Source organism: Acartia tonsa, chromosome 4 (assembly GCF_053477335.1).
Source record: "Acartia tonsa isolate MP-2025a chromosome 4, ASM5347733v1, whole genome shotgun sequence".
Taxonomy (NCBI): Eukaryota; Metazoa; Arthropoda; class Copepoda; order Calanoida; family Acartiidae; genus Acartia; species Acartia tonsa.
Window position 1 is genome coordinate 35,186,225 of NC_137263.1, and position 13,878 is coordinate 35,200,102.

General features: G+C 31.9%; 1 protein-coding gene across 1 annotated transcript; it reads right to left on the reverse strand.

Annotated features, from left to right (window-relative positions):
- Positions 1 to 2,577: 2,577 nt before the first annotated feature.
- LOC145316959 (short transient receptor potential channel 4-associated protein-like) lies at positions 2,578 to 13,863 on the reverse strand. The gene is made up of 24 exons (XM_080157813.1): positions 13,713 to 13,863; positions 13,501 to 13,606; positions 13,133 to 13,193; positions 12,596 to 12,689; positions 12,310 to 12,376; positions 11,785 to 11,985; positions 11,403 to 11,518; positions 10,830 to 10,900; positions 8,673 to 8,838; positions 8,285 to 8,430; positions 7,903 to 8,022; positions 7,507 to 7,626; positions 7,339 to 7,375; positions 6,988 to 7,092; positions 6,729 to 6,793; positions 6,175 to 6,250; positions 5,831 to 5,919; positions 5,483 to 5,554; positions 5,179 to 5,296; positions 4,674 to 4,811; positions 4,223 to 4,354; positions 3,289 to 3,886; positions 2,887 to 3,186; positions 2,578 to 2,822 (listed from the first exon to the last, which is right to left on the reverse strand). Exons 1-22 carry the CDS (start codon positions 13,851 to 13,853, stop codon positions 3,821 to 3,823), a joined length of 2,307 nt encoding a protein of 768 aa, XP_080013939.1. The 5' UTR covers positions 13,854 to 13,863; the 3' UTR covers positions 2,578 to 2,822; positions 2,887 to 3,186; positions 3,289 to 3,820.
- Positions 13,864 to 13,878: the final 15 nt, after the last annotated feature.

Consider the following 13,878-nt stretch of genomic DNA (forward strand, 5'->3'; position numbering starts at 1 on the left):
GGGCTTAAAGTGTGCAAAAATACGTGACATTTGATAAATAAACTTAATGTATTCTTGAATAACTCTTGAAATATAAAATTGATTTTTAACATATAATGAAAAGCTGATTCTTAAGACATATAACCACTTCAAATGGAAAAAAGAAAGATCTGATTAAAGTATATTAACTATGAAAGAAAAAGCACTATTCAAGATATAAGAAGTCTTATATTGAAGAAGCATTATTGATTTTCTTAACATAAAAAATATTTGATTGAATCTTTAATACATGATCAAAAGACCTATTTTCAACAATGACATGTTGGTGGTCAAAGGCATAAAAAAATTGTAGACAAAAAAATTGCTGAGCTATCTAAAAAGGAATTTATATTACCCGATGCTTTCTAAGAAAACTTGAAACAAAGATAGATAGGTAGATCAATCCTAACCCCTATAATGCAAATCTATTATCCACAAAAACGACAAAATTTGATAATTTAAGTTGTGCAGTATTTTGTCATTCGTTGTCTGCGAAAAGGATTAATTCCTATTTGATATCTCAGAGGGAACGAGAATTGTCAGGCCAACAAAAAAGGTTTTAATTTAATCCAATTATTTAAATTTTCTTATCTTTATTTACAACTTTTAAAAAGGTAAAAGGCTCTGTCCCTAGCCTCTGAAATGCATCGCAATAGGATTACCCCCCCCCCCCGCCAACCTAAAACTAGTAAAAGGCCTTGTTCTGGGATAATTGTGTTATTCCAATATTGGATATAGTCAGAGACTCTTTCGTACAGACAGACTTACAGATGGACACGAGAAAATATAATATGTTGGATAAAATGTTAACTTAAAAATGTTACCTAAGATTTATGTATTGAAATGTAAACTTGATAAAATCCAGCGGCTTTATTTAAAATTTAGTTGGAATGTGTCAACACCAGTTTAAAATCTGCCTATGGAGTTGCTCTCCCTGAAAAATTTTGCACGCCTTACGAAGAAAAATGCACGAAAAAGGCGATTTCCCATTATCTGATGATGGAGCATCCATAAAACACCTATCACACAACGCTCAATTAATTATGCAAGATACAGTAGAGTAGTTGGATGTATGCACGTGTGCCCAATAAGATCTTGTAAATAGGAATAGTTTTTTCCAGTAAGACTTCGAAAACGATTAATATCCGATGGATAAAACCGGTTCTCATCCATGCTGAAAAATTTAACAAAAACTGGTTTTAATCTATAATTATTTTATTTTAATATCCGCAGAACGCTGTCTATGATACGAAGCGATAAATAGCTACTACTAGAAATTTTCAGAAAACCTTATTATGTATCTTGGACATGTTTTATGTTAAATGGATAGAGCTAGATCCCCTCTAACTAATGTGGTCGATAATAAAATGATTTCATTAAAAAAAAACTTCGACTATCTTTGTAAAGCAAGTAAGATACAGAAGGTCATGGAAAAAATGTTGGGGGATATTAATAATTGGTCCAATGTTGGATTAAAGGGACTCTACAATGAAAAAGGTTATCTATCTACAACAAAGCTAGGCAGCATAGGCAGAAATGCAAAGTTATAAATGCAATTTTTGCAACATAGAAATTTGCAAAGAGAAGAAGGGTAGCGCATATCAGGGGGGTGGGACAGGGGGGGGGGGAAGATTTTAAGCGCAGAGGAATCACAAAGTGACACACAAAGCTACGGAGGAGAGAGAAAGGAGGTGTGTACATTGATGCGCTGCTAGTAAAAGTGCATTAAATCCAGTTTTTGTAACTGACTCCATGGACATGCAGGCAAGCGATGCAAATATCAACCACCAGGAATTAAGAGGTTGTGTAACTGTATAATTGTTTAAAAGTAACAGGATAAATGTGTGTCTGTATGTAGCTTATTACCGGCAAACCGCTAAAAGAATAAAGTTCTTCTTTACAGTAAAGCTTCCCTTATGTTCAGGGAAGGTATATGACTAATTTGTAGGAGGGTAGCAACGCCCTCCGCAAGAAATCGCTCATGTAAAAAAAACTTACCCTCCAAAAATTATTCCATCTTTTTAAAACCGATGGTCAACCTACCACAAGAATATGGGAGGCCTTTTTTTTGTTTATGTTCACATCCTAGAATGTTTTCATAGAAAAACTAATATTTTTAAAAAGCCACCCCTTACTCCCTGAATAGAACAACGCCAACATGTTGCTGCACTAGTAAACAATGCCATTTGGTGGGTCCTACAGATAATTTTTAAAAAACTATGACATTTCAATTTTATTAATTGTATTTTTTAAAAATTGAATTAAGACATTTTCATAAAAAAAAACAAGGGCAATTGTATTCGTAAGACGCACATCAATTCAAATAAGTAATAATTAACATGAAAGCTACTATTTTGAGATTAAAGCCTTGCGATTCTAGTCATTTTTAACATGACTTCTTGCCCTTAAAATGCATATCTTAATAATAAGCAACATTTAGATTGTAATTAATACAATAAATACCTCTAGTTAATTTTATCCCATTATTGGTGAATACAATCTGAAAATAAACATGAAGCATGCATCTTTAATGTCAATATTGTTGTATACAAATAAATCTTGAACAAGAAATATTTCTTTATTAACAGATAAATTTACTAACTAAATGCAATTAAATTGTTAGAAAGAACTGAGAATTTACAATCAATATAAATAAATGTTAAGTCAGGAAAAACAACAAAATTAAACAAAGCACGAAAATCAATTTAAACAAAAATTTTATTCCTCAAAAGCCGGGGATGGGTCTATGAAATATATTTTATCTTGCTACCCATCTTTCCCCTTCAAAGTAACACGTTTTTGACCTTATGGAATTAGATAAATGATCAAAATTATCTTCAAATAACTTATATCTATTTGCTTAAAAACAAAGTCACATCTTATTTACCATCCCAATGGAGTTTTAAACCTGCGGGGAACCTTTTCCCGTAGCCCTAAAGAGAGGAGGGGTGAGGGGTTTCTTTAGCTGACTAAATTTTAAAAAATTTCAATTTAAGACAATGCAAATTTGCAAAATAATAACGAAATACTAAACATTCAAATTAAAATACAGAATGAATGAATAATTAAAATACGAACAGCATGAATCTGAAAAAATATAATAATTACTAGATAGGTATTTACTGTATATTTTGATTAGCTAGGATATTGCATTTGTTAAATACAGGGCTTGGATGAAGTATGACTGGTTACATCTTTAGTACATCAAAATATTGATTGGCCAGTAGGAATATTCATTAAAAAAGTACAAAAATGTAACCATCTACATACCTTCCAAGTACATCAATATAAGTCGAAGAAAAAGGGAAAACTTTAGATTTGTTAATTATGAATTTTTTAATTCTTATTGTGTAGAATATTTATATGTTAAGCTAAATAGCAATTTAATCTTTATAATTAAAGATGCAAAAAGATTTAAAGAAAAAGTAAATGGATTTAGGTTTTTAATTTCTATCTCAAAATCTTAAAAATAAAAACAATGTTTTATTATATTCAATAGCTTGTCTTAATGGAATATTTTTTTTAATACATTTTTAGTGTCTTTGTCTAAAAATATAGCACATTAAAATGGGATCAACAAGATATTAAAATGCAATGATGAACATCAAAATTTCTAAATCTTTTATGCGGATGAAATCACGTCTTGTAATTATAATTTTAATTCTAAACAATTCCATTAATTTTATCACTAAATTAATAATCAAAACTCTAAGGTAATGATCACTTTGAAGATTTGTGAAGAATAATAATTTGGTTCTTATTATTGACATTTTAACTGTCAGCAAATTTTTGTTGTTGGATGTTAAAATTCGTCGGTCTCCATGCTGACAGATTCGTCATCGCCAGAGACCAGGAAACTGTTATTCCACTAAAAAGAAATAAATTGATTGTCACTCCATTTTCTAAAGTATTTTTGATAAGCTAAGTAAGATCTCTAAAAAGGTTAGACAAAAATATTTTTTAAAAACTTATTTCTTTTCAAATAATATACAACATAAATAGGTAAACCTTCTTAAAATGGCTAACTTGAATTTTTTTTCATGAAAAAAAAGATATCAGACCCTTTCCTTAACTTGTAAATGTATACCTATAATTCTTTGTAATAAGGCGGTAAAAAACATCTTTTGTATATCTTTTACTCCCTAGAAATATTGTCAAATTGGTCATTCCTTATTACTAAATATTTATGAGTAAAACATTTCACCTGTTTGTTCTTCATGTAATGTACAATAGCAGTGTCACTTGATTCCTTGTCTGAGGTTAGCAGCGCAACTGTGCTTTTCCAGTACGAGAAGGGGATTAAAGAACTCTTCTCCAATGTACTGCAATCCTTATCCTTAAAAAACATGCAAATTAAAAGAAAAATTGAGTCGCAAAGGTTTTATATTGGATGATAAATTGATGTACGTTCCAAATGACATTACACAGAATTAGATGAAAACTGTTGGTTGAAACATTTGGACTATAAACTTAATGAAGAATCCAATCAAAGTATTATTAAGTATCCAAATTTTATAAGCCAACGAATAAGAAAACGTGATTTTAAAACCTTGTGTACTAGTGTTATTAGTAACAGTACTGAGTACATTGTCTCGTCCCTCCCTTTGAGTTCCGAACTTATTTTTTTGCTAAAATGATTTTTTTAATACCATTACCTTGTGTAGATAATGCTCCTGCCAGAACAGCAAGAGGTTCCTTAGGTTTCCCAGCAGAGGTCGTCCATGGTCAGGCTCAGAAAGGTTGTGGAGCAGGCGGCCTAGTCTATCCTCTCGGCGTGCTAGAATTAGTATCACCTGGAATGAAACAAAATTAATTTTGGCGAAGAAGGCAATTAATAGAAAAATGCGTCATTTTGCAAAAGTGTAATAAAATGGGATTAGTTAAAAATCTCAAAGTAAATTTACGACAATCAAGTGGTTTATTATGCCCTCATCAACTATTATCCCTGTAAACAGCACAATCAGTCTGTGTATCGTTTTAGAAGAAAAAATAACATTCTATGTCGTATAAATAATGCCCATTAATCTTTAATAGAATCTTCACATAACTCTAGAGATGGTTTTAGGCTATTTTATTTTTAAGGTTCTAGGCTTTTCTACTTCCCTCCCTTTCCAAGATGCTAGGGTTGCATTCGCTAGTGAAATATAAATAAAAACTAACCAGGCTGGTGTTGAGACAGGACACATTCTCCTGGGTGAGGTCCGTCACCTTCAGGATGGACACCAGGTTCATCACAAAGTTCACCTGCTTTTCAAAATCACGGAAGTGCTGCATCAATCTAAATAATGACAAGGACGATTAGGTATAATAGATGCGTAGCTACAACAAATCTAAAGATTAATATTTCAAAATAAAAATTATTTAAAAATGAATGTAATAACCACACTAAATATTTATGAAAGGTTGATATGAAGTTCTCTGATTTTGAGGTTTTATTTTTACACTGCCCCATAAATTAGTTTACCTGGATTGGCGAACAAATTCTTCAGTTTCGCCACCAGAAGCCTTGAAATGGGAAGCTGCCAATACCATGGCTCTATAAAAATATCACAAAATAACATAGGTAAGTATTCAAATGCGCATAAATATGTTTTTTTTTCATCTCATAACTTCTCATTTTTTTTCCTTTCTCTTTTTATGTTCTTTTGAGTCAACCTTATTATTGATCAATATTCTTCCTTTAACTTTAAAATTAGGTTCTTTACCATCATTTATTTGTTTCATGTCTAACTCATAACTTTTAAAAGCTTAATGTAAGTCACGATACTATGTTAGTGTTAATATGAAAAGAAGAAGTACGGACGAATCTGACCTGATAAACATGTTTGAGTCAACGAGGTTGTTATTGACCATGTCCATGGCCTTTCTCAGCTTAGTCTCGGTGTTCAAAATACTGTCCATCTGCACCAGATACGTATTCATTTCATTTGACAGTTTCCCATATACCTCATATGGACCACAAACATTTTTTTTATAGCTCATTTTAGGTTATTTATTTCCTCGCAGAGGTAGTTACCCAGGGATAATAAAGCCATGTAGAGTTCCATGTAGGGGAGAGAAATATTTCATAAACTCAAAAACAGGGTAGAGGTGAAGGAAGGGGGTGTCTTTTTTTTACTCTTTATATCTAATTCTGAATAGTAATCGTATCTGTTCCTGTTTACAAGCTTCATAGCTGAATTTAACCATTTCTCCTAGCAAATCAAAACTACTCTGGATCGCTTCCTTTAGTCTAAAATATTTAAATATATTATCTTGAAAATAATTTAAACCTTCTATTAAATATTTCAACGAAGAAACAAGGTTACTAAAAGGCGTTTCAAATTGAACTTGTTAGTTAAAGTTTTCAGGGAGTTGGAGCAAAGATGATGTACCATAAATATCAGGAGAATTTGATATTTTAATTTTCTAGTAAGAAAGAACACAATACGTCTTTAAATCACTTGAAAGCTATTGGGGTTCTACGTGTTCCTGTAAATATAAAGGTTATGGTCCAACTAACGACGAAATCTATTAAAATTAGAATTTCCCATATCAAAGCTTTGTCCTGTGAGTGTACAATTCAATTTTTATATGTGGCTTTTTTAGATGAAGAGATATTGCTTGTATACAAAATGTTTGCACTTTCTAAACAATATTGTGGTCGGATTATTACTTTTAGTTCAATTTCGGGAATTGTTCATTTACACTTTCTATATTTATTCTTTTACCTTCCACTTGATTGAATCAGTGATCCGGTAATGTGTTCTAAAAGTCCTCTTCTCAACAGAAATATCTGTACAAAATACTTTTTATTATTTTAAATCTTATAATCAAAATATAATTCTATTAGCCGTATAAACTTATTTCAAGAAATTATGTTTTTACTTTGTTGTTTGGTTCTTATAGAATAAGGACATTTTTTAAACAAATAGATTGTAAATACAAAAACAATTAGAATTTTTTTTACAAAAATATAAGTATTTGTTCCTGATCAGCATGTGAGGTTCCTCCTCTCAGGTATGATTCCACCGTCCTACTCAACCAAAACCTGTGTGTTGACCCACTTGGCTCTTTCTTTAATACATCTACAATCTAAATTTAAAATAATTCATTTTGAAAATGTAAAAGGCGGACTTATTAACTTATCAATATTGTTTTATTATAAAGATGGTGCGACTTTTCAAAAATCAATCAAAAACAAAAAGTCTCAAAAAAATTAGACACACTTCTTTGGAACTTAGAGAATCGGCAAAGAACTTGCTTTATGTTAAAAAAAAGTGTCGCTTCTTCTCCCTTATCCTGAATTTTATATGTTAACATGTAAAAAAAAATCAATACCTTTGTGAGTAGGCCAGCAGAACCCTTACACATCAGCCTACGAAAAAATAAATATGTTTTAGAAAATTTTTCATATACCTAATGTTTTTATTTCTTTTTATACGAAAATCAATCAATATCCAAATTGTTTAAAGTAAATTGTGTGTAGCCACATTAATACACTCATACCTTTGAGATGGGGGAGGAGCCTCAGGTTCATGAACCACTCCGCCCCCGTCACAATCCTCTAGGCGGAGTACAGCTGGAGCTTTGGATGGTGGAATCCTACGCAGCTCATCATACTCACACCTACATAAAAACAAAATGTCAGATCATGGGGAAATAGGGGAGGGACATGTTATAAAAAATATACCAAAATTAATTGTGTTCTAAATGCTCAGAGACCATTCCTTAGGTGATAAAAGAGATATAAATCAATTTTAGGAAAAAAATTACCTAACATAAGAAGTTAATTTGTAAAGGGTCTATTTCCAAAATATGTCCTTTTTCTATCATCATGTATGTAGTTTATGTATTACACATGAAAACAACTTAAAATATTTCATGTTAAAGAATTATAATTACCTTGATAGGAGAAGATGTTTGTAGTCACTATGATCACAAAAGCTGTGAATAAGTCTTAATAGTTGGATCTTGAGCGCAACTTCTGGCGAACATTCACATGCAGTTGTGTGCCCAGGAAGTCTAAAAACCAAAATAAATTGCGGATTTTTAAAAAGTATTGGTTGAGTAAAGCATGATTTAAGTCATCATACAAGATACTGTACTGTTGTGTTTGCAGTGATATGTTATGAATATGATGAAATTAACTTCAAAATCTTCTATCATGAATTTTCGACTATGGTAAAAAATGGATAACATGGTTTCATTTAGGCGTAAAATTGCCATGGAAATATAATATTCAATTTACATTCACAAAAACATTTGTACATATTTTTAATCTAACCTTGATCTTTGACGGCCACCATTACTTCTCCAAATAAAATTATCATAAAGAAGACTTAGTTTTGGAATAAGTTCTAGTTCAGCCAGAGCCTTTTGTACGTGCTTCCGTTGTTTTCCAACCAATAATAATCCCAACACATATAACACCTAAAAATATATGAAAGTTTCAATTGAGAACAGTGCTTTTAATTTTGATCATTTAGACGAGTATTAATTTGCAAAATTTTGACGGCTAAATGGTTTATTTCAATTATTAGTAATTCCGAAACTAAATTGAAAACACATGAAATTATCCTTAATAACAATCCTATTTTTAGGTTTAACATGAATTTATTTTATTCTTTAAAATTGCTGTCTTAAACAACCATTAAAAATTCCAAGATTCCTACCTCAACCCTATCAGTCAGATCATCAACTAGCGTAGCATAAGGATCTGCCAGTTGTCCGCCAGGAAAGTTTTCGTTCATCATTGGCTCGCCCATGGCGATTTCGTCGGATATGTGGTCGTCGATAAACCGCATCCAGTGGTCGATTTCAGATGGCGTTGACGGGAATCTAAGAGTATAATAAAGTAAAGCAGCTTCCAGCGGTGATGTCAACCACTGTTTTGTTGAATATGCTCAGTTACTGTTAAATGTAAGGGGGGGGGGGGAAGTTTGTACACTTATAGGAAATGAAATTCAGTACCAATGTTTGGGAGGGTCGTATGGGCTTGTTTTTAAAGTTATCAATCTAATTCTTTTTGAAGATATCGACCTGATTTTTTTTTATAATACTTTTTTAACATAACCGAATTAACGAACCATTACAGATTTCATTTTGGGACTTTCCTTCTAGGGGCTTGTGGAGCAAGAGATCCCAAAAACACAAAAATATGAGTACTGGGCTTATTTTTGAAGATATCAACCTGCTTTTTTTATATAAAAATAATATTTAAACATAACCGAATCTACGAACCAATACAGATTTCATTTTGGGACTTTCCTTCTAGGGGCTTGTGGAGCAAGAGACCCCCAAAAATCATAAAAATATGAGTTGTGGGCTTCTTTTTTAAGATATCAACCTGATTTTTTATATAAAAATACTATTTTAACATAACCGAATCTACGAACCATTACAGATTTCATTTTGGGACTTTCCTTCTCCGGGCTGTGGAGCAAAAGACCCCAAAAACACTAAAAATATGAGTTCTGAGCTTATTTTTTAAGATATCAACCTGATTTTTAAAAAATAATACTGTTTTAACATAACAACCAAATTAAGAAAACATTACAGATTTCATTTTGGGACTTTCCTTCTAGGGGCTAGTGGAGCAAAGATTCCAAAACCACTAAAAATATGAGTTCTGAGCATATTTTTTAAGATAACCTGAAAACTCAATTTATTTTGTTTTGGAGGTGTTTTACCCTATTTTCCCCTAAAAGGAAAGTGCCAAAATGAAATTATTAGTGGCTACCTAGTTCAAACATGTGAAAAAAGTTTTCATGAAAAAAATCAGCTCAATATCTCTAAAAATATTTTTTGGGGGTCTTTTGCCCCCACTAGCTTCTAGAAGGAAAGTCCCAAAATGAAATCTGTAATGGTTTCTTAGTTCAGTTATGTCAAAAAAAGTGTTCCTAAAAAAATCAGGTTGATATATTTAAAAATAAGGTCAGAACTCATATTTTAAGTGTTTTTGGGGTCTTTTGCTCCACAAGCCCCTAGAAGGAAAGTCCCAAAATGAAATCTGTAATGGTTCGTAGATTCGGTTATGTTAAAATAGTATTTTTTTATTATATAAAAAAAATAAGGTTGATATCTTAAAAGAGAAGCCCACAACTCATACTTTTATGATTTTTGGGGGTCTCTTGCTCCACAAGCCCCTCGAAGGAAAGTCCCAAAATGAAATCTGTAATGGTTCGTAGATTCGGTTATGTTTAAATATTATTTTTATATAAAAAAAAGCAGGTTGATATCTTCAAAAATAAGCCCAGTACTCATATTTTTGTGTTTTGGGGGTCTCTTGCTCCAAAAGCCCCTAAGAGGAAAGTCCCAAAATGAAATCTGTAATGGTTCGTTAATTCGGTTAAGTTAAAAAAGTATTATAAAAAATCAGGTCAATATCTTCAAAAATAAGCCCAGTACTCATATTTTTGTGTTTTGGGGGTCTCTTGCTCCACAAGCCCCTAGAAGGAAAGTCCCAAAATGAAATCTGTAATGGTTCGTTGATTCGGGTATGTTAAAAAAGTATTATAAAGAAAAAATCAGGTCGATATCTTTAAAAATAAGGTCAGAACTCATATTTTTAGTGTTTTGGGGGGTCTTTTGCTCCACAAGCCCCTAGAAGGAAAGTACCGAAATTCAATTTTCAAAGAAATACGTGTATATCAAGTCATATAAGAGAGCCTACAAAAAGAATTAGGTTGATAACTTTAAAAACAAGCCCATACGACCCTCCCAAACATTGGTACTGAATTTCATTTCCTATAAGTGTACAAACTTCCCCCCCCCCCCCTTAAATGAACCAAAAAATCAAAATAGAGTTGGATATTTTTATATATTCATACCTTGGATTATATGGTAGCCTCGTTGCATGATCCACAAGCCTGGCAAGCAAACCAGGAACAGACAGTACCAGTTCCTAGGGCGGATACTTAAATAAATATACCTAGCAAACTATTTAATCTGAGAGAAAATATACAAGTTCCCTTGATGACAAATTTTAGCTCTGTTTCTCTCCCATTCCAATTAACTCATAACCTTAATATTTTTTACAATTCTTAGTACAGCCGTTTAAAGAAACAAATTGATGGATAGTCTACCTCTACTGTATTATGATATCTATAAATGAAAGTAACAGGATGTGTATTTGTCCGTGTATTTGTGTGTGTCTGTCCGTGTGTACCAAAGGATATCGCTAACTGCTGAACCAAAATGGTCCACCTTTACAATCTTGCTTCTCATAGGTTCTGGGAAGGTTTTTAACTAATTTTGGGGAGGGTACCTTCACCCTCTCAAGAGAAAAGCTCATAGAAAACATTAAGGCCTCTAGTGGCCCAGCCGTTATTATTTTACAATTTAATACAACAAACAAGTAAAAATAAGTTAACAAAAGTCCAAAACAAAAATTTAAGTAATCATTCCTGATTAATATCTCTCATTGGTACAAAATCATCCAATCTTTTCTGAATATTTTGTTGGTACAAGGAACTCTTGTGTTCAAAGATATCCAGATCTGACACTGTTATTGCAAGAATCCTGTTCAATATATCAATGATTACTTTTCTTTGAACGAAAAAAAATAGATGCTTTATTTTATGGGTCCTTAGATACAGAATTAAAAGTATTTAGAAAAAAGTATTCCAGTATAGGATTTACTTAAATATGAAGCAAACTTTAGAGAGCATTCTTTCTACATTTTCTTATCAGTAACAAAAGATATAGTTTCTATCTGGCCCCGAATTTATTTTCTATAGGTATCCTTTTTAACTTGATAATAAAAATAAAAACATTGAAATATATTCCTGCAGAAGCTGGCCAGGTTGCCACCGTCCAGTGTCTCCAGAATTTTGCGCAGGTTGGGCACTATGCACAGGTTCATGGTCGACTTCTTGGCCATGAGGAGGTGCTCTATGAGCTTGACCGACTTGCTGTACAGGTAGTCATGTTTCAACAGGTGGAAACAGTAGATCATGATCTCATCTGATTCTGACAAATATTCCCCTAAATAAAAATAACTTTAACCTCCAGTCAAAAATAAAATCACAACAGATTTGATATTTCATCTTTAAAATTGGGTAACAATTTCTATCAACTTTTTATTGGATAAATCATTCCTAATATACAAAGAAAGGAGGTTTTTTTCTTGTCTGTTAAGATATCACAAACCACTCAACCAATTAAGTTTTTCGTATATTCTAGGATGGTTTTAAGCTATTTGTTTTTACAATTTGGTATGGTGTTAAGCTATTATTAGCTGTCTTCCTTTTAACCTTATTTTAGAAAAGCCAACAGAAGTAAACTATATAACTGTATTTGTGTACTTACCTACAGTTGCATTGAGAAGGCAGAGTTGATTTAATACATCTAAACACAATTCTTTCAGTTTGGAGTCCTGTAAAATTTATTATTTTTATTTGTTTCTGCGTCTTATATTTCAAAAACATATGTTTTTCTTTTCTGTTGATTATTGGTGGTTTATACTGATATTACTACCTATAGCTCAAAAATGTTTAAATCTTCATTACTCTTTCAAAACATTGGTCAAATGTTGGTCTTAATGTTAGACTATTAACATTTTCTCTTTTAAAAAATTAAATAAAATAAAATAAACCTGTGATCTGACAGGTCTAGGATTGACCGCCAGGTTGCCAGCGCCAGCCAGAAGTAGAGTTAACACAGTGTTCACCCCACCTTCCTCAACAAACCTATAGCAAATATATATATGACTTAAAATCAGGAGTAATAATCATTTATTTAAACAATAAACAAACAAATCCCTAAAACCAATTTCCTTCCCACCTTTTTAAAGAGGGAAGCGGGAATGGGTTAAGCTGATGCTTAACTGTACAATGTGTTTAGGGTAGTATCGCCGGAAAAGGACTTACCTGACGACAAGTATAAGGTATCAACAGGTAAGATATTCAAAAGATAGAAATCATTTTAAATATTGTAACACTTTGCACCGGCATCAGCTAAGTGCAAGCGCCCCTTACTTAGAATATTATGATTAATAAGGCCATGTTTATTATCTAAATATATGCATTATTTCTAATATAAGTAGGGTCATATTTTGTTAACGTAATGCTAATGGTCATTTAGGTCTGTAATGCTACGGTGCAATAAAACGAAGCGACATTTTATTATTTACCTGGATGCAATTTTTTCGTTGACTGTGCTTGTGTTTAAATGCTCAAATAACAAACGTAACCCTAAATAAAAAAACTTTTAAAATATAAACTTTTTTGCAATTAATATTTTCAGGTTCCTAATATGACGCAGAAATGATCGTTTCCTTTTGCCATTGATTAGTAAAAATATTTCTTAAATGTATAAAATCTTTTACTCAATTAATGGAATAATTTTGCAATGCTAAAATTCATACATACGAGTAGACCCTAAAAAAACCTTCCCCATACACCCATATTACTTATAAATTTTTAAAACTTGTTTTAAGCTTATAAGGTGAGAACAATCCATTGTCAAAACAACTTTATAATATTTTTCATTAAATCTAACCTGACAAATTACTGACAGAATTATCTGATGAGATTTGAATTTCTATTCTCCTAAAAACTGGCAAGAGTGCAACTGTTTCAAAATCCCGCTCCATCCCAGGTCGCATCTAAATTTTAACAAGAACGATTAGCTATTGCGGAACTACACTTCATATTAACCAACTAAAAAAAAATATAATACAGAATTAGCGGTAATTTTGTGCCATATTTTACCTGGTCATCCAGAAATGAGAGTGACCGCTTGCCATGACCTGTCAGATGACAGCTGTCAATCCTAATGTTGATATTTTTGGACCTAAATTTCTTCCTATGGTATGCTCGGGTAGCCATATTGCAGGATTCTGAAACATACATTACATTTAAATTTATTTTATAATAT